The sequence below is a fragment of the Vespula pensylvanica genome, chromosome 17, assembly GCF_014466175.1.
Source record: "Vespula pensylvanica isolate Volc-1 chromosome 17, ASM1446617v1, whole genome shotgun sequence".
In the NCBI taxonomy this organism is placed as follows: domain Eukaryota; kingdom Metazoa; phylum Arthropoda; class Insecta; order Hymenoptera; family Vespidae; genus Vespula; species Vespula pensylvanica.
In genome coordinates, this window is record NC_057701.1 from 1,765,206 (window position 1) to 1,791,293 (window position 26,088).

General features: G+C 29.1%; 2 protein-coding genes and 2 long non-coding RNA genes across 6 annotated transcripts in view; 2 read left to right on the plus strand and 2 right to left on the minus strand.

Moving 5' to 3' along the window:
* The first annotated feature begins 2,538 nt into the window (after positions 1–2,538).
* Positions 2,539–5,631, plus strand: LOC122635123 (probable GPI-anchored adhesin-like protein PGA55). The gene is made up of 5 exons (XM_043824965.1): positions 2,539–2,944; positions 3,142–3,671; positions 3,955–4,210; positions 4,442–4,615; positions 5,437–5,631. The coding sequence occupies exons 1-5, from the start codon at positions 2,893–2,895 to the stop codon at positions 5,583–5,585; spliced, it is 1,161 nt and encodes a 386-aa protein (XP_043680900.1). The 5' UTR covers positions 2,539–2,892; the 3' UTR covers positions 5,586–5,631.
* Positions 5,632–9,468: 3,837 nt separating this feature from the next.
* On the plus strand, positions 9,469–13,449 carry LOC122635286 (lysosome-associated membrane glycoprotein 1-like). Its single transcript, XM_043825327.1, has 6 exons — positions 9,469–9,636; positions 9,793–10,223; positions 10,506–10,725; positions 11,046–11,222; positions 11,858–12,115; positions 13,371–13,449. The coding sequence occupies exons 1-5, from the start codon at positions 9,585–9,587 to the stop codon at positions 12,025–12,027; spliced, it is 1,050 nt and encodes a 349-aa protein (XP_043681262.1). The 5' UTR covers positions 9,469–9,584; the 3' UTR covers positions 12,028–12,115; positions 13,371–13,449.
* Positions 13,450–13,524: 75 nt separating this feature from the next.
* On the minus strand, positions 13,525–19,328 carry LOC122635291. The gene is made up of 3 exons (XR_006328625.1): positions 19,224–19,328; positions 15,301–15,631; positions 13,525–13,951 (listed from the first exon to the last, which is right to left on the minus strand). It is a non-coding gene; the product is annotated as an uncharacterized LOC122635291 (long non-coding RNA).
* The window catches only part of LOC122635292, a 12,945-nt gene continuing 6,183 nt past the window's right edge, over positions 19,327–26,088 (minus strand). For all 3 annotated transcript variants that reach the window (XR_006328628.1, XR_006328627.1, XR_006328626.1), the window contains one exon: positions 19,327–19,364. This is a non-coding gene — a long non-coding RNA (uncharacterized LOC122635292). The remainder of the gene's footprint in view (positions 19,365–26,088) is intronic.

Below are 26,088 nucleotides of genomic sequence, written 5' to 3' on the forward strand. Positions count from 1 at the left end.
GATAATTGATAAATTCCTTATCGATACGATATAATGTACACACGTACACACACACACACACACACACACATATATATATCGATTGTTAAAATTGACGTAATCAGTTAAAAGAAAAACAAAAAAAGAGGAAAAACTTTTGAATTTTTCTTTCTTCGATATAAAAAATTTGGTAAACCGATCGGGAATTTTTTATCGATAAATAATCCTTTAATAAAAATGAAACGATTTCTAGTTGGTTGTTAAATTGAACACGATTAAAAACAACACGCGGCTAAGTCGATTGCGTTTATTTTGAGTCATGCAATTCTACGCTGCTTGAATGCAATAAAAAAAAAAATGTATTCTACGTTTCTCTCTCTCTCTCTCTCTCTCTTTCATTGTTTAAATACTTACGTCAAATCCAAGATTAAAGAGATACCAATACATATCGCGTGAAACTAAAGACTCGTTCGTTCATTTCGTACTTTCATTTCGTTTGTCCGTTTAGTTCGATTCTAATATATCTAGTTTTATTATCGCATCGATTACTTTCTCTATTGACAAAGATATTACTTTCTGATATTTTATCAAAGATAATCATAGATTTTCATGTATCGGATTAATGCACCAACAAAGTTCGCTTCTGTGACACACACCGAAGATAATAGATGTTTCTAAAAAAAAAAAAAAAAAAAAAAAGATCCAATTATCTTTTATTTTTATTTATGTGCACAATTCTCTTTTGTAAACTTTATTTACTTATTTGTTCGTTCGTTCGTTCGTAAATGTTTATTCTTATGTCGCTTATTCAAAAATTTTATTAACGCAGTATCCTTTGACATTTGTATTTTTATCATTCTTCCTTTTTCCATCGTCATAGTCTTTTCGTCAAGATTCCTCTCGATAAAATTCTATTTCTTTCACTTTTCACGTTCCACCGTTTATCTCTTAATATTTTGTAGCATGTAAAAAAGGAAAGAAGAAAAAGGAAGAAAAAAAGAGAGAAGAAAAAAAGAGAAAAGAAAGAAGAAAAAAAGAGATTCTTTCCCCGAAAGTATTCTTCCTTTTTTTCTTTCATTTCCTTTCGTTCTTTTCTTTTTTTTTTTTCTTCTTTATTTTTCCATTAAAATATCGAGAACATGAAATTAGGCAGCTGCATTGGACAATGATAGAAATAAAGTGAAGGGTTATACGTTAGGAGCTTTAACTACTAAGGACTAATGTCACAGCCACGTGCAACCACATCCCATGCACTTTTTGTCTCGCTCATTATCCCTTTTCTCTCTCTCTCTCTCTCTCTCTCTCTTTTTCCTTCGGTAATTTTTATTCGCTATCTTACTTGCACACGCGTACACACAGTAGTACGAAAATTACGGTTAAACGAGACCACAACCACCCGCGAAGGAAATACAACCCTCTCCCTTCTCCATCCCCTTCTCTTTTTCCTCATCACGTCTCTATTATATATTTTCGTTGGACAAAGGAAACTTAATGACATGGCCGAAAAACCAGAAAACGAGAAAGAGAGAAAGAGAAAGAGAGAAGAAATCACGATTGAAATAACAAAAATAAATTTTATTCGAAGAGTCTACTTGTCGTTTAATGTTAGTTATTATTATTTTAATTGTTATTAAACGTAATTCACGAAACAAATTATGTTATATTCGTTTAATAAAATTTCTTCTATAAATAATAATTATATATATATATATATATGTGTGTGTGTGTGTGTGTGTATTGTATATACACGATAACACAAATTGTACGATTAAGTAATGAAAAAGAAAACAATAAAAAGAGATTAATACACCGCTTGTTGAAATCCCATAGAAAAATTAATACCGACAATTATGTTAGTAATTAATCGATAATATTCATTAATTCTCGTCGATCGATTTCCGTCATCGATGCATTGATTTGATGACAATAAATGGTGCACGATAATCGTTCTAATATCATTGTAAAAGTGAGTCAGTTGTTCTTACGAAATTTTACACACACACACACACACACACACACAAAATATTATCTTTCTCATCGAAGAGTATCTCGTAGAATTAAAAAGTAAAAAAAAAAAAAAAAAATAAGAAATGTCTCATCGAAGAGTAAGTACTGCGATAATGATCAAAAAGAAAAAAAAAGGAAAGAAAGAAGAAAGAAAGAAAGAAAAAGAAAAGGAAAAAGAAGAAAAGAAGAAAGAAAAGGAATCAAATAAGGAACCAAAAAAAAAAAAAAAAAAAAAAAACGTTAAGTCCTCATTTTGGTTTCTCAGATTTCTTTATCCTTTTTCTTTCATAAATGATCGATCAATCGCATTTGAAAACCAAAACAAAATTTCAAAATATATTTAGAATAATTATTATTGGTAGACTTATTATGTATATATACAGGTGTATGTACGTACGTATATATATATATGTGTGTGTATGTGTGTATATATATATATATATATATGCGATCAGATTTGCAGTCGAGCAAAGCAAGTATGCAGGTTGCACCGGAGATATCCTATCTCTCTTTGTACGGATAAAAATATAATGATAAAGTACGAAAACATGGTTGGTTGGCGGGGATTACTAGTACTCATTTATTAGCTCACCATCGTCTATATTAACCATCGACGCAAAGGCTTGACCGAACTAATCGGTTCTTTGTTCTCCTACGTATAATAGTAACGCTAATTGTAATATTCGTATTTGATCTATTTCAAGATATTATTTATATTGGAGTGAGAATAAACGTGTAATACGTTATACATATATATTACATATACATATACATATACAATAAGGAAAGAAAAAGAAAGAAAAGTAGAAAGAGTAATTTGACGAAAGGAAACAAACACATATACGCACGCACAACAAAATATACAAATATATATATATATATGTGCATATATAAAACATCGGAAACATGAAACTTCGATTTTTATATGGGATCCTATTGGCGATCGCGATAATCCAAGGTGAGATATTTATTAGTGCTCTTGATAATTAGTGAATGGAACGTTAACGTATCGAGTAAGTTCGAAAATAATTTGGTGATATGTGATCTCATCGTGAACGATATTAATGTTATTAAAAAAAAAAAAAAAAAAAAAAAAAAAAAGAAAGAAACGAAAAAAGAAAAAAATGTGTATTTTTTCTGAATTTTAATTAACAGCCGAGGGAGCCGGAAGTACAGGTAATGTAGCTGATAATCCAGATTTGGGAATCGTTACGGAAAAGGAAAATCGAGGAAGCGAAGGACGATCTCTAAATGAAGAAGGCGATCATTCAATAGACGAAGAATTGAATCAAACTTTTGAAAACGATGATTTACGAGAGGAAGAACCTAATACAGACAATAATTCAACATCAACAACAAATGAAATATCATCATCAACATCAAATGGAACGTCATCAACAGTATCATCAATAACAGATGAAATATCATCATCAACAACAAATGAAATATCATCATCAACATCAAATGAAATATCATCATCAACATCAAATGAAATATCATCACCAACATCAAATGAAACAGCATCATCAACATCAAATGAAATATCATCAACAATAGAAGATATATTACCAACCATCGCAAGTCCAACGGAATATCCGTATCAAGTTAAAGGAAAAAATGGGACATGCATATTGTCAAAGATGAAGATCTCACTAACTTTGACATATAACAACTCAAAAAATCAGGTATCAAATTGAATAATATCCGTATGTAAAAAAGTTAATAATAAAAATTCTTTCTTGAGCATTAGCTGATGAAATAATAGAAGATACATATATATATATATATATATATATATATATATATATATATATATAATAGTAATCGACCTTTCGTTTTATTTTAATAATTGTTATATAATAATTAATATCACAATTTGTACGATTAATTTAGACTTTTAACATTTGCTTTGTATCTTTTAACTTTCTTTCACAGAAACACTATATATATATATACATTATCTTACAGGAATCACAAAAAATCTTGAACGTACCGTCTTCTAATGTAATTACCACTGGCGAATGCGATGAGACAAATTCTATTATGAAATTAACTTGGTCGAGTGAGGAGACTACATCTGAATATAAAAGCATCGATTTTGCGTCGGACAACACAAATACAATTACTTTCTATTTCAAGAAGAGCAATTCTGTATTTTCGATAGATCAAATCAAGGCATCTATATATTTGGACAAAAAGAATTTTCCAGATGCATTACTTCCAGGTTTGTTATATTATTATTCAGCATTATTCAGTTTAATCGTTAAACTCAACGAATATTTATTTGGTTTGTTATAAACGTTGTAATATTTCTTTTCTCTATTCGCATTTTTATTATATCTTTAGGTTTATTTATTATCCTTTTATATTTATAATATTATATCTTATATTATAAATATGAAAGTTTATTTATTGTATGATATATCTTATCTTCTTCTTTATGTTCTTCCTTTAGAAAATTTAATCGAACTGGAAACCAAAGAGAATCTTTCGTTGTTCGCTACTCCTACAAATGATAGATATGTATGCAACGTTATAGTATTTGTGACAGAAAAACACTTTGAATTCTCGATAACCGATGTCAATTTGATAGCTTTCAACACGGACAACGATATTTCATCGAAATCTGGTATGGATTAACTTTAATATTTTTCTTTGTAAATTGTTTGATATTTATTTTTTCTTTTTTATATCGAAATATTTTTTTTTGATTATATATCGAAACTTTAATAATAATCAATGTGTTATTTAAACGTTTCGTATAAAAAAATAATCCGATCAATTAATTGCTCTCGTATTATCGCGTCTACAAGTAAGTTTAATTACGAAATAATATAATTATTTTGTATGTAAAATAATTAATGTGATATGTATTATTATATAGTGTAATATGTATGTTAAGTATAATATATTTTCGTAATTATTATACTACATAATATTATGTATTAAAACAGTACTGTAAATTGTTACACTACATGATATCACATAGAGCTATCATCTTAAATGATAATTTTATTCATATATTAACTATAGTTTTGTTACGAACATATACACACACACACATATATATATATATATATACATACTACATAATAATACTACATTACATAGTATTATAGTTATATAATATACGATACAATTTTATCAATAATCTTCATAATATGATAGAACACGATATATAATATCGTAGTTGTATTATATTATAGATCTTATAATATAATTTTTTAATAAACGATAAATTGTCGTAATGCTATGATGGAAATATTAAATATTATTTATATTATTCAAATATATTAAAAAAAAAAAAAAATTAATATATATGATTAACACTCTTATATTACGAACAGGAAGAAAGTATTTAGATCGTTTTTAAATAAAAACGATTACGTATTCGAGTAATTCCAACAATTATATATTAAACAAATAAAAATGATCGACTTTTTGTTTCAGAGAATTATTGCGTTAATCCATTAACCGAAACGGCGAATGTTGGTGCTATAGTCGGTGGTGTTATCGGTGCTTTAGCCGTGATTGGTATCGTGGGATTTGTCATTTGGCGACGAAGAAGAAACGCGCCTGTTCGTTCGGAGGTTCCATAGAAAAAACGTAAAAAAAAAAAAAAAAATAAAAAAAAAATAAATAAAAAAGATTAACAAAAAAAAAGAAAGAAAGAAAGAAAGAAAGAAAGAGAAACAAAAATTTTTCTATATTATGGTGCCAGATGGGAAAATTATTTGCAAAAAGGATAAGATGTTCACATTAGAATTATAATTTATGTATACACACATATATAATATATGATATATATATATATATATATAGTCTGTCCAAAAAGTTTCGACATTGGATTCATCAAAAATAGAGAAATGTAAGATGGCGTTCAATGTTTCAGCCGTTCTACATAATTTTTCCTCGCTCGAGTACAACGCATAGAATGCTCGTACAAACAACCATGTTAAATTATTAAAAAAGTCTTTCTTTAGAATGTTCTTTAGGATTTGGCGGCGTGTTTTTTTTCTTTTTTTCTCTTTATTCTTCAAAATAAAAATTCATTTGAAGGGTCAACGCTTTGACGACATAATCGACATTCAAGTCACCGTTGAAACGCGAGTTGAACAATAAAAAACCAAAGAAAAACTTTGTCGATAATTTCACACGTTTGTATGAACGTTCTATGCGTTGTACTCATCAAGTTGAGAAAGATTATGTAAAACAGCTGAAACATTGAAACCGCCATCTTAACATTTCTTTATTTTTTATTAATCCCATTTCGAAACTTTTTAAACAGACGGTGTATATTATATTTACTTGCATATACACGTACATAAGAGTCAAAAGTTATTAAACACTATTAAAAAATCAATTATTCCTCTTTTTCCAGACTTTTTCCGATAATTCGTTCTTCTCTCTCTTTCTATCTCTATCTCTTTCTTTTTTTCTTTCCTTTTTTTTTTTCTTTTCTTTCTTTTTCTTCTTCAAATCGTAAAACTACGATCCCAAGGAATGCTTTACGATTTGAAGAATAAAAAGAGGAAAAGTAAAAAAGAAAAAAAAAAGAAGAAGAAAAAAAGAGTATTAGTGTAAGAAGTCTTGAAACAAAATAATTGATCTTTAGAATCGCATATAAATGATTTTTTATTTTATTTTATTCTATTTTTTCTTTTTCTTTTTTTTTTCTTTTCTTTTCTTTTCTTTTCTTTTCATTTCTTTTCTTGGCTCCCACCTCGCTGTATATTTTGTAAATACATTTTCTCTGCATTAACGTTTCTCACGTTGATTAAACAAATATAATAAATAAGTGAATAAAAAGGAAAAAAAAAAAAAGAAAAAAAAGAAAAGAAATAGTCGAAGAAATATTTTCGTTTCATTTTCTATGAGAAAAAGAAAAAAGAAAAAACGGTTAGAAAAAAAAAAGATCCGTAATATCCGCTCATTCGAAAAAATATAAGAAGATTTTTGTTAATTTTTGTTTCATTTTCCTTTCTTATTTATTTCGAATTTTCATTATTTCTTTTTTTCCGATATTATATTTTTCTTCAAAAAAAATCTAATAAACGAATTTGATATTTTGCGAGCGATATATATATATATATATATATATAATAAATTAATATAGTATTTATGCCAACTTTCTTATAATATATATATTATTATAGTATATTATTATAGCAATGGTAATATATACTAAATATAAATAATAAAATTAAAATTTGAAACATTTTTTTATAACAAATGAACAATACATGCGCACACATATTATTTTAATTTATTTATCTTTTATATTTACATCTCTTATTATATATTAAAACAATCGATCGATGTTAGAACGAATTTTTTAAAAAAAAGATTAAAAAATTCGTTCTAAAATCAATCGATTATTTTAATATTTATAAGAGATGCGTATAAAAAATAAGTAAATTTTTAAGTAATATAAACATGTATCATTTATTAGTTATACATGTATTAAATATTTATTTCTTATTTTTTATCACTGTTTTTATCATTATGTAAAACTGAAAATTAGTTTTTCTTTTCCTTTTTTAAATTGTTGTTATTATTATTATTATTCTTATTATTATTATTATTATTATTATTAACAGTATGTTTCGTATATTAATTTTTTCGTATCTATTAAAGAAGTAATCTCTATCTTTCGTTCACAAAAAAATTATATTCGACATTGAATAATTTAAGAAATTTTTTTTTTTTTTTTTTTTTTTGATATATACTTATTCTATTATTCGATATCGTCAAATCAGTATTAATGTAAATAAAAGAAAATACTAATTTAAAAAAATAAATAAATGAACACAAAGATAAAAACGAAATATTCATTAGTAATAATTAATGAGCATCCGTAATGGGATTAAATAAGTTCTATATATTTTTTATCGATGGGAACATATTAGTCGTTAATGAAATATCTATGGGTGTCATCTGCACGATCGTGTGAACGTAATCAAACCACATGCTACCTTTTTATTTTACAAAAACTTTTTTTTTCATTCCTTTTCTCTTTTTCTCTTACATGCTTTGCAAATTTTTTCATCTTGCAAAAACGAAGAAAGAATAAGAAATACAATTTCGTTTATGCGTTTGTGTAAAATCTTATAAAAGAATAAATTATTATTATTATTATTATTATTATTATTATTATTATTATTATTATTATTATTATTATTACTACTATTATTGCTATATTTATGATTATAAGATTACTAATTTGTAAAATAAAATTATACAAGTAATATCAAAGGAGAAAAAAACTAAAATAATAGAAATATTCAATATTTATTACAAATATTAAATATTATATTATTATAATTACTATTACTATCGTTACTATTACCACAGATTTTTGAAACAAAATTTGACAAAAGAAACATTAGCAAAAAATTATGGAATATGAAATATCAATGATTAAATAATATTATCTGTATTTTATGTTAATGAAACATTTAGAGAGACAGAGACAGATAGAGAGAGAGAGAGAGAGAGAGAGAGAGAGAGAGAGAGAGAGAGAGAGAGAGAGAGAGAGAGAGAGAGAGAGAGAGAGAGAGAGAGAGAGAGAGAGAGAGAGAGAGAGAGAAATAATTCTTAATTAGAACGCCTAACAGGCTATTAAAAAAAATCGATCGTATGTATAATACTGGCACGAAATTCTCACGTGCATGATTATTACGATAATGATGATTTTCAAATGGTAATAACACATCAAATGATAAACACTCCCTCCGTTTAACACCTGTTTAGTACGTATCGCGTACAGTCTGCTACGAAATTTATTATCTTTCCTTAATTGGGCATGTTTGAAATTTTCTATCGTACTCATTAACGTGCTTTTCGTGGGAACATGATTAGATCGATTAGATATATAGATACATACATACATACATACATACATATATACATACATAGATATATAAATACATACACACGTACAAATGTATATATCTATATACATGTACTTATTTATGTACATTTATATACGCATACAAAGATACAAGATTCCTTTTAGATAATTAATAAAATCGTGTTTGAAATCTAATAAATTCCAAAATTCATATAGAATAATTATTTACGAATATATAGAACATACTAATGCATTTATGAGTCTATCTATGAGTCATTTGATTTGTTCGTAGAGCTAAGCCTAAGTATATAGGTTACACGATAGATATCCTATCTTTCTTTCTATGATTAAAGATATAATGATAAACTAGGTAAACATTGTTGGATAGTAAAGATTAGTAAGTCATTCTCGCTATAGTTTATATCAACCACCGACGTGCAGGCTAGATCAAACTAATCGGTTCTTTGTTTTCCTATAAATAATAATAACACTAATTCTAATTGTATTTTTCGAGATATATAGTGAGTTATATATAGTGAGAATCAACGTATTCGTATACACACACACGTCTATAATATTATATATATATATATATATATATATATATATACACAAATAAAGAAGGAGAGAAAGAGAGAGAGAGAGAGAGAGAGAGAGAGAATGGAAGAATGATTTGACAAGAAGATAATACACACACCTAACAAAACATACAAATGTACATGTATATATATAAAATATTGAAAACATGAAACTTCAATTTTTATATGGAATCCTATTGACGATCGCGATAATTCAAGGTGAGATATTTATTAGTGTTCTTGTTGATTAGTGAATGGAACGTTAATGTATCGAGTAAGTTTGGTAAATAATTTGGTAATATCTGATCTCATCGTAAACGATACTAACGTGTTATTAAAAAAAACGCGAATCTTTTTTAAAATTTTTATTAACAGCTGAGGGAGCCGGAAGTACAAGTAATGTAGTCGATAATCCAAATGTGAGAATCGTTGTGAGAAAGGAAAGTCGAGGAAACGAAGGACGATCTCTAAATGATAATGGCGATCATTCAATAGACGAAGAATTCAATCAAACTTTTGAAAACGATGATTTACGAGAGGAAGATTCTAATAAAGACAATAATTCAACATCAATATCAGAACAAACATCAAAACGATCATCAACAGAAACAACAATGTTATCAACAAAACAAACACCATCAACAAAAGAAACATCATCAACAAAAGAAACACCACCAATAAAAACGCTACCAACTATCGCAAGTCCGGAGGAATATCCGTATCAAGTTAAAGGAGAAAATGGAACATGCATATTGTCAAAGATGACGATCTCACTAAATGTGACGTACAACAATACGAACCTGGAGGTATTATAGATCGAATAATATCTATATATAATAAAATTAATAAGAAAACGTTTATCATACTGTTAGTATCAATCAGTTCTTAAAAAAGTTATAATCGAATTGATATTCGATTTTTCTTTCATTTAATTGTGATATAACAATCAATATTCTTCTTACGTGTGTCGTACTTAAATTATTAATATTGGATTTATATCGTTTATTTTTCTTTCACACACACACAGACATATATATATATATATATATTTATTTATTTATTTATTTATTATACATTTTATTTTACAGAATAGTAATGAAATCTTGAGCATACCGACCCATGAAATAACGACCGATGGTTATTGCAGTGAGCCAGTTTCTGTTATGCAATTAACTTGGCCGGTTCCCTTTTTGGAAGAAAAAACTAACAATATTACTTTTTACTTAAAAAAAGCCAACTCTACATTTTCAGTTTTTGAAATCCTCTTACTGATCCATTTAGACGAATGGAATTTTCCTAATGCATTAGGTCAGTCCTATTATTATTATTATTATTATTATATTCCTTTTAATCGTTTATCTTTTAACGATTATTTATATTTCTTTTCTTTTCTTTTGTTTATCACAAAGATGTAATAACTTTTCCCATTTATTTATAATTTTATCTTATCTTTCTTTTATATATTTCTTTTTCTTTAAATTCTTCCTTTAGACGAATCGATCGTAGAACAAGCAAACGTAATCGAATTTCTCTTTATTTTTATTTTTCCGATTACTTTTTCTATCTGTTTATTTTTTTATTTATTAAATTTCATGGTTTGTTTCTGTCTTTGTAAATTCTTCATTTAGACGCAGACATATTGCAAACAACCGGTCCGAATCTTACATTGTTCGCTGCTTCTACTATTAATGGTAAATACATATGCAACAATGAAACCAAAGTGAAGACGGAAACTGTTGAAATATCGATAACCGATGTCATTTTAATAGCTTTTAACACAGACAACGACGTTTCGTCGAGATCCGGTAAGAATTAAATTAAATAATATTTTCTTTCGATGTTATATTATAAATTAATGTATTTTTCTTTTTTTTTTTTTTTTTGTTCGAAATATTACTAAATCGACGCGTTAATTATTCATAAATTGTTTCGAATTAACGATAACCCGATCAATTTATCTATTCTTATATTATTATATTTAAAAATATGTTTAATTATAAAATAATAAAATTATCTCATATGTAGAATAATAAATATAAGATTTATTACAAATTAATATTACATATATATATATAATATTAATTATATAATTAAGTGTAATATCTTTATAATTATTATACTACATAATATTATAGAATTATATGTAAAATATAGACTATACTTCTTTATAAATTATAGTTATTGCATATTGTGTTTTCTAATGAAAATAATATGTCATATAACTATAACAAAAATATTAGATATTACACGTACTATTTTTAAAGATATCTAATAAAATATGATCAACTATGGCTTGTCATCGAATAAACGAGAATCTTATAGATTTTAAATATAAAAAAAAAAAAAAGAAAAGAAAAGAAAAAAAAAAGCAAAAGAAAATATTTTAAAATAATCGGATGATTTTTTTAAACGAGTAAATAATCGATTTTTTTTATTTCAGAGGAGAACTGTGTTCCAAAGTTGAATATTGCTGAATTGTCTAATTTTGACATAGAGAGTATTGGATTAATCACTATTCCTATCGCTGCTATATTAATGATTTGTACCATTGCATGTATCATTTGGTTACAAAAAAGAAATTCGTGTCTTCATTCGGAATACAAAAAATAAATATCAAAATAAAAAAAAAAAAAAAGGATTTTCTTTGTTATCACTAGCCAAGAGAGAAAATTACTTACAAAAAGATTGAATGTTTATAGTATGTATATACATATTAATACATATATATTAAAATGAAATATATATTATATATGTGTATACACACATATATATATATATATACATATATATTAAATTCAATTGAGATTTGCGTATATAAAACAAATACTTGTTTCACGTATCATATATCTTTTTTAAAATTATTTGAGAAATTTGTAAATCTTTTTTTATAAATTAATTAAATAATCTATTTCTATAGTAATGTTAATGTTAATGTGCTAATAAACGATATAATAACAAAAAAAAAATATATATATATATATGCACATACATACAGAGGATGTTATATAGAATATTTTATATAGAATAATAAATAAAAATATTATATATATATATATATTCTCTAATACATACAAAGAAGAGACAGAGAAAGAGAGAGAGAGGAATATTTTTTATGGGATGATTAAAAAAGAATAAATAAATAAATAAATAAATAAATATATAAATAAAACGTGAACAGAAAACATCCGGATATTTCAATCAATCATACTTAATTAATAACTTTTATCTTATCATGTTTGCTAAGCTTTTGTAAACATTTATCACGTTAGCAATCGCAAATTTTATTGTAGGAAGGTCAGTGATCTTTTGATATTTGTTCTTCTTTCTATTTGTCTCTCTTTTCCTCTTCCTCTCTCTTTCTCTGTCTTTTCTTTCCTTTTTTTTTTTTTTTGTGAATAACGTTCCACAATTAAATTCTTCATTCATCACACAATATTAAATTTCACGCCATTCGTTTCGTTGCGTGTGTTTTAATTTGTAAAAATTTATTGATAACAATAACACGTTTTCACGTTGTTATCTCTTTCCAAGTATTTAATCTGAAAATGTTGTTATTAATATTTGAACTGATCACGATTGAAGTGATCACTGAGAAAAGGAAAAGTAACAATAAAATGAGATTAGAAGTATATGATACGTGAAATGTTATTTGCAATTGTCGTATAAATGAATTATTTTTATCTTTCATTAACTAATTGCTAAAAAAAAAAAAGGAAAAACTTGGAATTTTCAATTTTTGAATTTGTTCAAAATACTTTCATAACGTTAAAAAAGTTATCGTTTTCAATCAAATGACTTTTCAAAATGAAATAAATGATTATATCCTTCAAAAATCATTCCATACGTCGAAATTTATCTATCACGTTTAATTGTGATTACAATAAACTCCTACGTTCGTTAATTCATTGATATATCTCTCATCAATAAAATGATAAAGTAGATATTCGTTTTAGACTGTTACCGACTAATGGTAAATTAATTGCTAACGAATAAATAAAAGTCAATGGAAGGAAATAATTCAATATTGATTACGAAAAAATTAATATCATAATATTGACAAAAAGCAAAAGAAAAAAGAAAAAAGAAAATAGAAGAGGAAAAAGAAGAGAAAAGAAAAGAAAAAAAAAAAAAAGAAAAGAAAAGAAAAGAAAAGAAAAGAAAAGAAAAATACCTGTGAACGTTGGTTCTACGAAAGAGAGGTACCTTTAAATTTTAAAGAGCATTGTAAGTTTACTTACATATGATTTATCTTGAAAGTTATTTTCTATTGAACGGATAGCAGCAAAAATCCGGAAAAATAGTTCTACAGGATCCTTACTTACGATGAAATAGGAAGAATAGGGTATTGAATCGAAGGTGAATAGCCTTTCGTACTACCACACTACCAACAAGTGGACCTTTTCTGCATTTTCCTTGCAAGGTGTGTGTATATATATATATATATATATATATATATATATATGTATTCAAACGAGCATGTATTGATAGCTGTACTATTCTATGGTACCACCTTACACTATGGAGGAACTTATTTCTGAAATGAAAAATTTATTGTTTAAGATTACGAATTATTATACATTATATATATATATATATATAACATGTAATAAGAAATTGATTATTAATAATTATTTAATAAGTATGAAAGATTTGTAAGATCGTTAGAGAATTATTATACGTATATATTTTCTAGAATTTAAACTCGAGATACTTAAAGCAAGCGTTATAATCTTTTAGATTGTTAAAATTTCTTTTTCTTTTTTTTTTTTTTTTTTTTTTTTTTTTTTTTTTTTTTTTTTTTTTTTTTTTTTTTTTTTTAATAGTTTTATACAGCACGATTATCGCAAAGGAGTGTTATTACATGGTAAATAAAATTATTATTATACAAAACATATATTTCTTAAAATAATATTATCATTCAGTGGAATTCGATTGGATTAATTGATAGATATGATTTTAATTGATTAATTAATTAATTAACATGTCATTCGTTTTTTTTTTTTTCTTTTTTTTTTTTTTTATGAACGTTTTCTATATACTCTTTCAAATAAAATTAATATTCATTATCAATTAAACATTATTTGAAATTAATAAGAACGTTTCATTGTCCACATTCGAAATCGATATTGAGAAATTACTTGAGACTAGAATTTATATATCTCGTGTATCGAAAAGAGAAAGAGAAGAGGCACGCGTGCCCACAAGGTTCAGCCACGTGGCTGTATCTTCCTTCCAAGAAACGATTTGTTTCTTCTCCAAAGGTTTTGCCCTTTTCTATAAGTTCCTCTCGGATTTCGGAAGTCATCCTCATTTCTTTTCTTTTCTTTTCTTTTTTCTTTCCTTTTCTTTTTATTTTCACATTGACTAAACGCAACAAAATTTGATCAATTTTTCTCCTTTCTCTCTCTCTCTCTCTCCCTCTCTTCTTTTCTATTTTTCTTTTTTCTTTTTATATCACTCTATTGCAACGTACCAATATCGTTTATAACAAATTTTGTTAGACCAATGTAAGAAAAAAAATATAGGTATCAAATATTGTATATAAAATTATACTACACGTAATCTCTAACAACGATACAAATCTATCTCTAACAATTTATAATAAACAAAATATATTTTATTAATGATAAGGATAATATATAAAGTATTATAATATTATATACATATATATATATATATTACAAAATTAAATGTTATTATATATTATTATATATATTATATAAATAATATATTATATTATATATAATATATAACTGATAGATATATAATATTTAACTGAACAATTCTTTCAATAAATTAACAAAAAAATATACATATATATATATATATATATATATATATCGATGAAATTAGTTGAAGAATTGAAATTTAGAAAAAATTTACCATACGCAAGAAATTCTTTGATAATAGTTATCGTCTCTCCTTCTCTCTTTTTCTATCCTGTCCTTTTTTCTTTCTTGTCTTTTTCTTCGTCTGGAGAAAGCAAGCAGCGTACAAGACCTTCTTCTTCTTCTTCTTCTTCTTCTTCTTCTTCCTCTTCTTCTTCTTCTTCTTCTTCTCTCGGAAGTATGAGGGCGCAGATGGGATTGTGTTTAATGAAGTTTGGCCCGGCTTGCACCTGCCACTTTCGAGGTAGTATCTCAGACCAACGGCCGTTAGGCTGCCTCGAGCAGCCGCCAAGAAGAAATTGGCGGGAACTCAGTTCCCAGGAACTCTGTAAAATTATATTATAACGTGAGACGACCTTTGTTAACGCTATTTGGCCCTTTAAAAATCCCACTTCCTTCTTTTTCCTTTTTTTTTTCTTTCTTTTTTCTCCTTTCAATTATATATATATATATATATGTATATATCAACTTCTTTCATCTTCTCTCTTCATTTTTCTAATAAACAATAACACGAACAATGTAAAAAAAATCATTTGAAAATTATTTTAACAATTTTATCGGGACGAAATGTTACTTCTCTCTTTCTCTCTTTTTTTTTTTTTTGACATTTTCGTTTTTATAAACATATATATATAGTTGGGTAACGGATGTCGTTGTAGAGAGGAGAAGAAAAAAGAAAAAGAAAAAGAAGCCGGACGATTCCACGCGTGATCGAATTTCTATCGTTCACTCCTCCGTTTTGATCGATCGTTCGAAAACACTTCCTCTTTCCTGTTTTTCTCAGATCTGAGAAATACGAGAACTTCGGGACATACACGTACAGCTTCTTTTTTCTTTTTTCTGTCTTCTCTTACTCGATTACTTCCTAAATATATATATATATATATATATATATATATATATATATATATATAGATAGTGAACATAAATATTATAAATAGACATAGATGCATATACACCTGCATTCTCCTCTGATGCATTATAGAAAAAAAAAAAAAAAAAAAAAAGAAGAAGAAAAAGGAAGAAAAAATATTACTTGGAAACTCTCATTTATATCGTTCTATTCTTATAAAGAAAAAGAAAAAGAAAAAAAAGGAAAAAAAAAAAAAGAAAAGAAAGGAAAAGAATTATTTGAATCCTATGACTTCTTTATGGTTGCTCCTAAAAAATATCTGCTACCAGTTATAAATACTGTTTAGAATTTACAAGTTTTTTTGGCCAAGCGAACCATCGCACAGCATTACTATTGTTGTTGTTGGTTTCAAGGGATAATAGTAATATTGGTAGTAGTAGTAGTAGTTCTAAAAGTCCTGAGGCCTGCCATCCGTCAAGCACCATGAAAGGTTCTGCGCTCCTGTTTGTGGCGATTTAATTACCTCCCTTGGCATCTGGCGATCCTGCCTTCCGTTGCCATGATCTTCTTTTTTCTACTCTATTCTCCATTTCTCTCTTCCTCTCTGTCTCTCTCTCTTACTCTCTCTTTTTTTTTCTTATCCACCCACCGATATTTACAGGGTGACCTTCGGTTCAAAGCAGCTAACTCTACGACGACAACGACGACGACGACGACGATAAGGTCAACAACGATGATGATGATGATGATGATGATGACGATGACGATGATTAATATGAATATGATAATGTTAAGAACAATATCACGTTTCCTGTGAATTAATAAACTGTTATTAATCTACAAATATCTTACAATCACTTTAGAAATATTAATTGTTTTGTTTTGTTTTGTTCTTTTTTTCTTCTTCCTTTTATAAATGGATCTAACGATTACGCTATTTGGTAGGAGTTGGAAAAGGAAGAGAAAAGAAAAAAAAAAAAGAAAGAGAAGAAGAGAAACAAAGAAAGAAATAAAAAAAGATTTGTGAAAAATCTTCAAGTAGGGCCGTTAAAAAATTCTTGCTGAGAGGTAAGGAACTAGATAGAAAGAGAAAGAGAAAGAGAGAGAGAGAGAGAGAGACGGAATGAGGATGTATATATATATATATATATATTCTTTTCTTTTTGCTCTCTTTTTTCTTTTCCTTTTTTGCTAAGAGCTAAGAAAGACCAGCTGTTCCATAAGCACCACCACTACCACCATCATCATCATCAGCATCACCAGCACCACCCTCACAGGGATGCTTATTCGGAAGATCCTTCGGGTATTCGGCTCCTATCTGAAGGAACTATCGTTGCGGAGGAGTTTTTCAGAGAAAGAAACGAAGGAAGTTTTAGGTAAAGGGCAGCTGGATCAAGAATGAGAGAATGAGAGAATTCGAAAAGATCACCGTCACGCCTTCCTAACATATTGTTCCCTGAATATACATATACACGTACATTTGTCTATGTGTGTGTTAATATAAGACCTTGAAACTTGTTGGTGTTTTTCGTTAAGAAAAAAGAAAAGAAAAAAAAGTATACTCTCGCGTATATAAAAAATTAATCTATAGTTTTATACATATATATATATATATATATATATATATATATATATATATAAATTTTTGTTTCTTTAATTAATTCGCAATGATATGTATAAAGTAACTTTACTTCGAAAAAGTGTATCTTAAAAAATTGTAATATCGAGATCATTCGAACGATTCAATCCATTGAAATAATAATCTTTATGATCATTCTATTAACTTCATATTATATATTATATTATTATTGCTATTAATGTAGAAGTAAATTATTGATAATTAATAATCATTAATCGCTTTCGATTAATTTGTTATTATTACTATTAATATTATCATTACTTTACAAATAATAATAATGATAATAATGATAACAATAATAATAATAATGAGACTACAGGAAAGTAAATTTTAAAAGAGAAACAGAAGGCAATGTATATGTATGTGTGTAACTGGCACGTGTTATTCACGTCAAAAGTAGTTTGGAACATTTTTGAAATATCTCAAGAGCGCATCTGCATCTCAGAGTAATCGAGTATATCTGCCAGCTGCTGCACATAACCCATTCCCTTTCATCTCGATTGTCACTATGTGAAATACGATTGGCAGACATTTCCAAATCTCTATATTTTTCATTCAATCGTGAAAGATCTCTTTGCCGAATAACAACGGAACGATCGATGGTTACTACCATGAATAGTAGAAAATTTATGAATAGAAAAGGCTGCTAGAGCAAGGATTGATCGAAGTTAGTATTTTGATATATTCGACGATCCTAAAAAGTGTATGTAGTTTGAGAAAAGAAACAAGAAAAATGAAAAGAAAGAGGAAAAGAATCCCAGAAACTCAGAGTTCCTTCGACTATTTCATTTTATCATTTTCATTGAAATTAATTGACCTATTTCTCATTATATGAAAATGAATGATTGAATGAATGAATGAATAACCTGATATTTCTTCAAAACACATTAATGACAATCTTTTTTTTTCAACAGTTTACTAACAATGACTAAAACATATATATATATATCTTTACAGATTAAATAAAATTAGATGAAAAATACGAGAAGGAAAAAACGATCTTAACGCAATCCACGTTATTATTATTTTTCGTTTTTTAGTTGAGTTAAATTAGTGAACTATTGAAAACAGAGGCAAGATTTAAAGAAGGAGAAGGAAAAAGATATACAAACAGCACGTGTCCTCGAGAGCAGATGACCACACAGCCGGTATATACGCCGAGATATATACATACACGTGTACATGCATACATATATATATATATATGTATATATATAATATATATATCAGATTTCTCATGTAAAAGGTGAGTTTGCCATGTAAAAAAGAGAGAGAGAGAGAGAGAGAGAGAGAGAGCAAGAGAGAGATTCTATTTGTTTTCGGCTATTCTCCCTCTCAATGTTTCCTCTATCCTATTATATATCTTCAGTATCACATGGTTACTTCGCGGCAGCTTTGTTTTCTTTTACTCGCTTTTAAGATATACCTGAGAGTATACAGGTGCTTTCAAAAACACTATCTCTCTTGTTCTCTTGTTCTCCTTTTTCTTTTTCTTCTTCTTCTTCTTCTTCTTTTTCTTCTTCTTCTTCTTCTTCTTCTTCTTCTTCTTCTTCTTCTTCTCCTATTTCTAAAACATACAAAATTTTCTCTTGATAAAAGTATTTCTTATATATTATATATAATACGTTCGTATATAAGTGGATTTCGATGAGAGTCTTTTTACGTTCGAAATAACGATTTCGTTGAAAGTAAATGTAAAAAAGAAGATGATGACGACGACGACGACGACGACGACGACGACGACGACGACGAAGAAGAAGAAGACAACGACGAAGAGACAACGAGGACGAGGCCGAGGACGAGCCGTCTCCTTTTCGTTTCTTTCTTTTCGCGATCATCGTTTTCGAAGCACATGTTGCCAGGTGCTTACTACAGAACGTTATACTACGTTGCACACCGTGATAGATTTGCCGAAAAGGGTGAAGTTTCCAGTTTTCAATATCAATACATTCTTTTTTCTCTCTCTTTTTCTCTCTCCATTTCATCTTTCCGATATATTCTGTTTCTTGAGGCGCTGCGTATCAGCTGGCAATCTTTAAAAATCTTTTCTCTGTTACAATACAGTAAGAGAGAGAAAGAGAAAGAGAAAGAGAGAGAGAGAGAGAGAGAGAGAGAGAGAGAAAATGTTTGCCTTCAATAATTACAACTACTAGAAATTCGTTAATAAAATAATTGACTCATCCATATGGTTCGTTGTGAAACTTAATTGAAAATACAAAAAATAATTTTAATTGAAAATAAAAAGAAATACAAGATGATCTCGTGGCACCGTATTGGCCGTTGCCATCGAAGAATATTCCACCATAGAAAAATATATCCTTTCGAAGAATATAAATGTATTTGTTTCTATACGAATCAACGAAAAAAAAAAATAATTTATAATTATTAATAGTTATAATAATAATAATAATAATAATAATAATAATAATAATAATAATAATAATAATAATAATAATAATAATAATAATAATAATAATAATAATAATAATAATAATAATAATAATAATAATAATAACTCATATAGATTTCCTTTTTCAATTACGTTGTACCGAAGCATGGAAAATGATGGCCGAGGAACGGTTAATAATCTTCAAAAGTCGTCGGATATTAACTACATCCTGGTGAAGAAAAGAGGGAACCCCTGCGAATCATTTTCTCTCTCTCTCTCTCTCTCTCTCTCTCCCTTTTTTTTACTTTTTTTTCTTTACTTTTTTCGGCTGATATATATCGTGACGTCAGCAAAGTGTTCCCTGGAAGGGAACACGATGTGTTGTGTTCCGGTCTCTGGTTCACTCGGTTGCCTCGAGACCGGAAACGAGAAAGAGAAAAAGAGAAAGAGAGAGAGAGAGAGAAAGAGAAAGAGAAAGAGAAAGAGAGAGAGAGAGAGAGAGAGAGAGAGAGAGAGAGAGAGAGAGAAAGAGAACACACGCAATTGAGGAGAAATATGTTCCAACGAAATCCCCCCCCATGGATGATGATGATATCGATATATACATACATACATATATATATATATATATATATATATATATATATATATATATGGTTTAAAAGGTGAACGACGAGATGATGATATTTATTTGTTAATTCCTTTCTTTTTCATTCTCTCTTTGTTAATCTAAAATAAAAACAGAAATTGAAGAGATTAGTTTTCGATTACTTGACATTTAAAAAATGTATACAAATAATAAAATGAATCGACAAAATTGACAATGCTATCATATCATATTGTTGAGAGCGAACGATTTATAATATATTGATAATTTATCATACTTATAGACATATTGGCTGATTGATAATACGATATGATTATTAATGTAATCCATCTTTTATACTGAACTTGTCAGATTATGAGGACTTCTTCTTACATTCAAGTGACTGTTTAAGTATTAAAAGATAAGTGGATGTCTCTCTCTCTCTCTCTCTCTCTCTCTCTCTCTCTATATATATATATATATATATATATATATATATATATAAAATTCATAAATTAATAGTTGAAAGCCTTTAATTAATAACAATCACATGAATATTATTAATAAAAATATTAATAAAAAGATCCTAATAAATTTCATCAGATGATACTTTTTTAATCATCCATCATTACGATTCACAATGAAAGGGGTTGCATTTAAGAACTCCTACGATTAGAAAAAGTAAATCTAGGAAGGCAATCAGAGCAAAAAAGCCTGAGAGAGAAAGAGAGAAAGACAGAGAGAGTGAGACAGAAAGACAGAAAATGTCTGAACGATAAGGATCACACGTTAGGGTATAGTGACCACGACGGTCACGGTATTCACCTGTCTGTGTGCGAAGAGAGTGTCGCACGCGTGTGCATACACGCGACCATTTTTCTCAATAAACTCACGCAACTCGTCCTAATCCTTTCCCCTCTGCCCTTCAACCCTCTTAACTAACCCTTTTTAGCATTCTCTTTCTGTCTCTCTCTCTCTCTCTCTCTCTTACAAGTTTCTATATACCCGCATATTAGAATCTACGACGTTTTTTTTTCTAACGGTTAAACTACCCCCATACTATTAGTTTGTGTAACCGTGATATCAACGGATATCCTTTAGTACCTATCTCAATCCGTTTTTTCAACCACCCTTTTCGATAAAAAGATTAGTAATTGTGCATAAGAGAGAGAGAGAGAGAGAGAGAGAGAGAGAGAGAGAGAGAGAGAGAGAGAGAGAGAGAGAGAGAGAGAGAGAGAGCCATTTGTTTGAAATCTTTTAATAACATTTTCTTATGTTCTTTCTTTTTTTCTTAATACGTGACAATCAATCAGTGAGAAAAACATACATCAGACAAACATTTCTTCATCTTCAGATTCATTGCAATATTATATTGTCGAATAAAATTGATCAAAGAATGCATTAAACAATGCAACAAAATTTCACTTTGAACTAGATCACTATCTTGTATTTCCAATTCGTAGCAGATCAAAACGATATTAATGAACGATACCAATCATTTACAATTAATTAAATATTCATAATTAATTATGATATATAACCAGCATATCATCGGGCGATAACAAATGTATTAGTACATTCGAGTATAATGATTCACGATACCTGTAAAAAAAAAAAAAAAAAAAAAAAGAAAAACTTCGAAGATTCTTATCACTTACACCATGTTACTTCGAAAATAAAAAGAAAAAAAAAAAAAGAAAAGAAAAGAAAACAGGAAAAAAAAGAAAAAGAAACTTAATGAAATAAAATGGATAAATCGGATAGATCCTAATCGCAGACTGATTCTAATAGCGCAAGAAAAGAAAAAAATATAAGAAAGAAAACGAACGAAGGAAAAGAGAAAAAAAAAAAGAAAGAAAGAAAGAAATATCATCGAAGGAAACGGAAACGATTCGGTCGAATTTTCGAGGGGGGGAAAAAAAAAAAAAAAGAAAAGAAATCATGACTTCGAGATATGACCTTGATCAAAACATCTCCCAATGACACGTTGCTTTCAACCCTCCATCAAAAATGAACAACTCCTCTCGTTATTTCTCTCTTTCTATCATTCTTTATTTACCTTTTCAAGTCCGTGATCCAAGAAATCAAATCGAAAAGAGAACCTAGTTCTCTCTTTTTCTCTCTCTCTCTTTCTCTCTCTCTTTCTCTCTTTTCTCCATTTCTTCTTTCTTTTCTCTTTTTTTTTTCTTGAAAGATCGAACTCAAAGATAGACTGTTAAGCCCAAGAGTCCGAGAGCTTCGAAGGTCTCTGTTGGAATAATCTCGATGCTCACAAGATTATGTACAAGAGAGAAAAATATATATATATATAGAGAGAGAGAAAGAGAGAGAGAGAGAGAGAGAGAGAGAGAGAGAGAGAGAGAGAGAGAAAGAGAAAGACAGAAAGTTACACGAAGGACGGCAATAAAAGTAAATCAGTGCCTGGCAACACACATACGGTAAGCGTAGAGAGCTAAAAGACACTCGTCGTAGCACCATAATTGGTCCCCGTTTTTCGTGGCCGCTTAATGTCAGGCTACATCCCAGTTTCTCTCTCTTTCTCTCTCTCTCTCTCTCTCTCTCTTTCTTTCTCTATCTCTCTGTCTTTCTCTTGATGCGTTCTGGGCACCTGCTACCGCGATTTAATCGAGCAGCCCTTGGCAAGATACGATCGAGCGGAAAACGCGAAGCGATGATTCGGTGTGGTGGTTGCTATCTCTCTTTCTCTTTCTCTCTCTCTCTCTCTCTCTCTCTCTCTCTTTCTATCTTTTTCTCTATTTCTTTCTCTATCTCTTTCTTTCTGCCATCACATTTTGCCGAGCTAGGAAGATCGATGCTTGAAAGACCCAGAGAAGGGCAATTTTCTGCTTGGAACTCGTTCCTAGTGTCTTCTCTCTCTTTCTCTCTCTCTCTCTCTCTCTCTCTCTTAGTCACTCACGCACGCACGCACGCACGCAAAAGCACACGCACATACATACGCACATCGAATCCCTTCCACCTGCCAAGAGAAATTTCTTTTAGTCGGACGAATGAAAATGATTGACTTGAAATTATCATTGATAAAGTTTCGATGTTCTATTTTCTAAATGATTTTTATTAATGATTTAAAACGATCTTCAAAGTGAAAAAGAACGATCATCAATCCTGTCCTGGTGCGAATGACAAATCGTTGGAATTTTCATAACGATAAATAAAAGTTTCAATGGATGGATCAAATAGATCCTGATAAAAAAGAGAGATACGATAGAAAGAGTAAGATAATAATACTATGTTAAAATCTGAATGAAACTTATCAATTAACTAAGTAACCATACAAATGGACTGAAATTTCAAAGAAAGATAAATAAGATCTAACGAACGTCTTATAACGAATGATCACGACTATCGTCATTACCATCGTCATCATCATCATCATCATTCTACTAAATTCGATCGATCCGATTTTCACAAAAACTAATATATAAATCTGATTTGATATCTATCAAATATTAATGAACATCATTTCCAGATCGATAACGATCGCCACAAAAATTATGATATAAACCTGAAAAGAGCATTTTTTTTAATACCAAAGAAAAGAAAAAGAAGAACAAGATGACGAAGTAGACGAAGACGAAGAAGACGAAGACGAAGACGAAGACGAAGACGAAGAGGAAGAAGAGGAAGAAGAAGAAGAAGAAGAAGAATAAGAAGAAATGATTATCCTCGACTATCCCTGAACATTGGCAAAACGTTTAACACGCGGGCTCCGTTGCTCTTCGTGATCGCTCTATACGTCGTGCTACTTAGAAAAAGAAATAAAAGGTAGGCTTTATGGCGCGAGCCTCTTCCCCTGTATTCCCTCGGACGAAATCGCTTAGCATAATCCGTTGGAGCCACTGTATGAGAAGGACGGAGATACAAGAAAAAAGTTTTCTTATGTGTAAGATAGAAAGAGATACATACATACACACATACACACATACATATATATATATATATATATATATATATACACACACACATATCTACAGAACGTCTAAATAAGAGTAAGAGAGAGGGAGAACGAAGAAACGTGGGCCCATAGTCCAACAAAGTGCAAAGGAGAGAGAAAGAGATAGCTTTATAGCCGTTAGTAATAAGTAAGAAAAGGATAGAACATCGCGCGCCATTTTTACCGCGCAACCAATCCCGCGCACCAATCAGATTTGAATTCACCGATATGGAAGCGGTAGAAGGGCGCCGTGGTGGCCCTCGTGGGTTCTCCTCCTCAGTCCTTTTCACTGCTACCTAACGACGAACCTGAAATCCCGCCACCATCTCACTATACAAACGACACCAGACACACCAACGACGATCCACGATTACCAACACCAGCATCATCGTTACCAACACTGACATCATCGTACCACCATCGTCATCGTTCAACTATATACCACTACCATCGTCATCGCCATCACCATCACTACCACTACCACTACCATCTTCTCTTTTCTACGTATACACTTACGTGTACCACTCTACCACACCACCGTCAAAGACACACCATGCCCCTCCTCGCTCAAGCATCTAACCAAAGAAGAGTTTAACCCAGAGTCGCGGAGTTCTTTCACGAACGAGAAGGCAGAACGAGTCCGACCGTCGTACGGTACAGACCTCGCGAGTATCTTCGTTAACATTATCCGTTCTATTCTACGGATTATTTTTTTTAGAGAGAGATATATATATATATATATACATGTGTGTGTGTATGTATATATATGTATGTATGTATGTATATATATGTGCGATTATTTCCAAGTTTTTTTTTATTAATTCTCTTCTTCTTCTTCTTCTTCTTTTTTTAAGAGAAGGAGAGAGAGAGAGAGAGAGAGAAAAAATTTTGAGAAAAAGAAAGAGCCCATCGTGATTTTTTGATACAAGAGACGGAAGAAGATAGTGATATCTTTGAAGGAAAGAAGAAAAGAGAGGATAAGAAGATTCTTTGATTCAAGAAAGATTTACTCGATGTGATAGAAAAGGAAAGAGAGAAAGAGAGAAGATAGTGATATATCTCTGAAGGAAGAAAAACTAGAGATATCGAAAAAGAGATCTCTATGATTTGAAGAAGGATTTAACGAGATAATAGCGTAACGAGATCACATAAATGAATGTTAGTGTCGACGGATGAAGAAAGAGAAGGTTGAAGATCGTGACAGAAAAGAAAATTTCTTAGCTTAAAGCCGGAAAGATAAAGAGGATAGTGTGTATTAAAGAAGAAAGGAAGATTAAGGAAAAAAGAGATACATATATATATACATATACATATATATACATAAACAGAGAGAGAGAGAGGCAAAAGTGCGCGGGAAAAGTTGC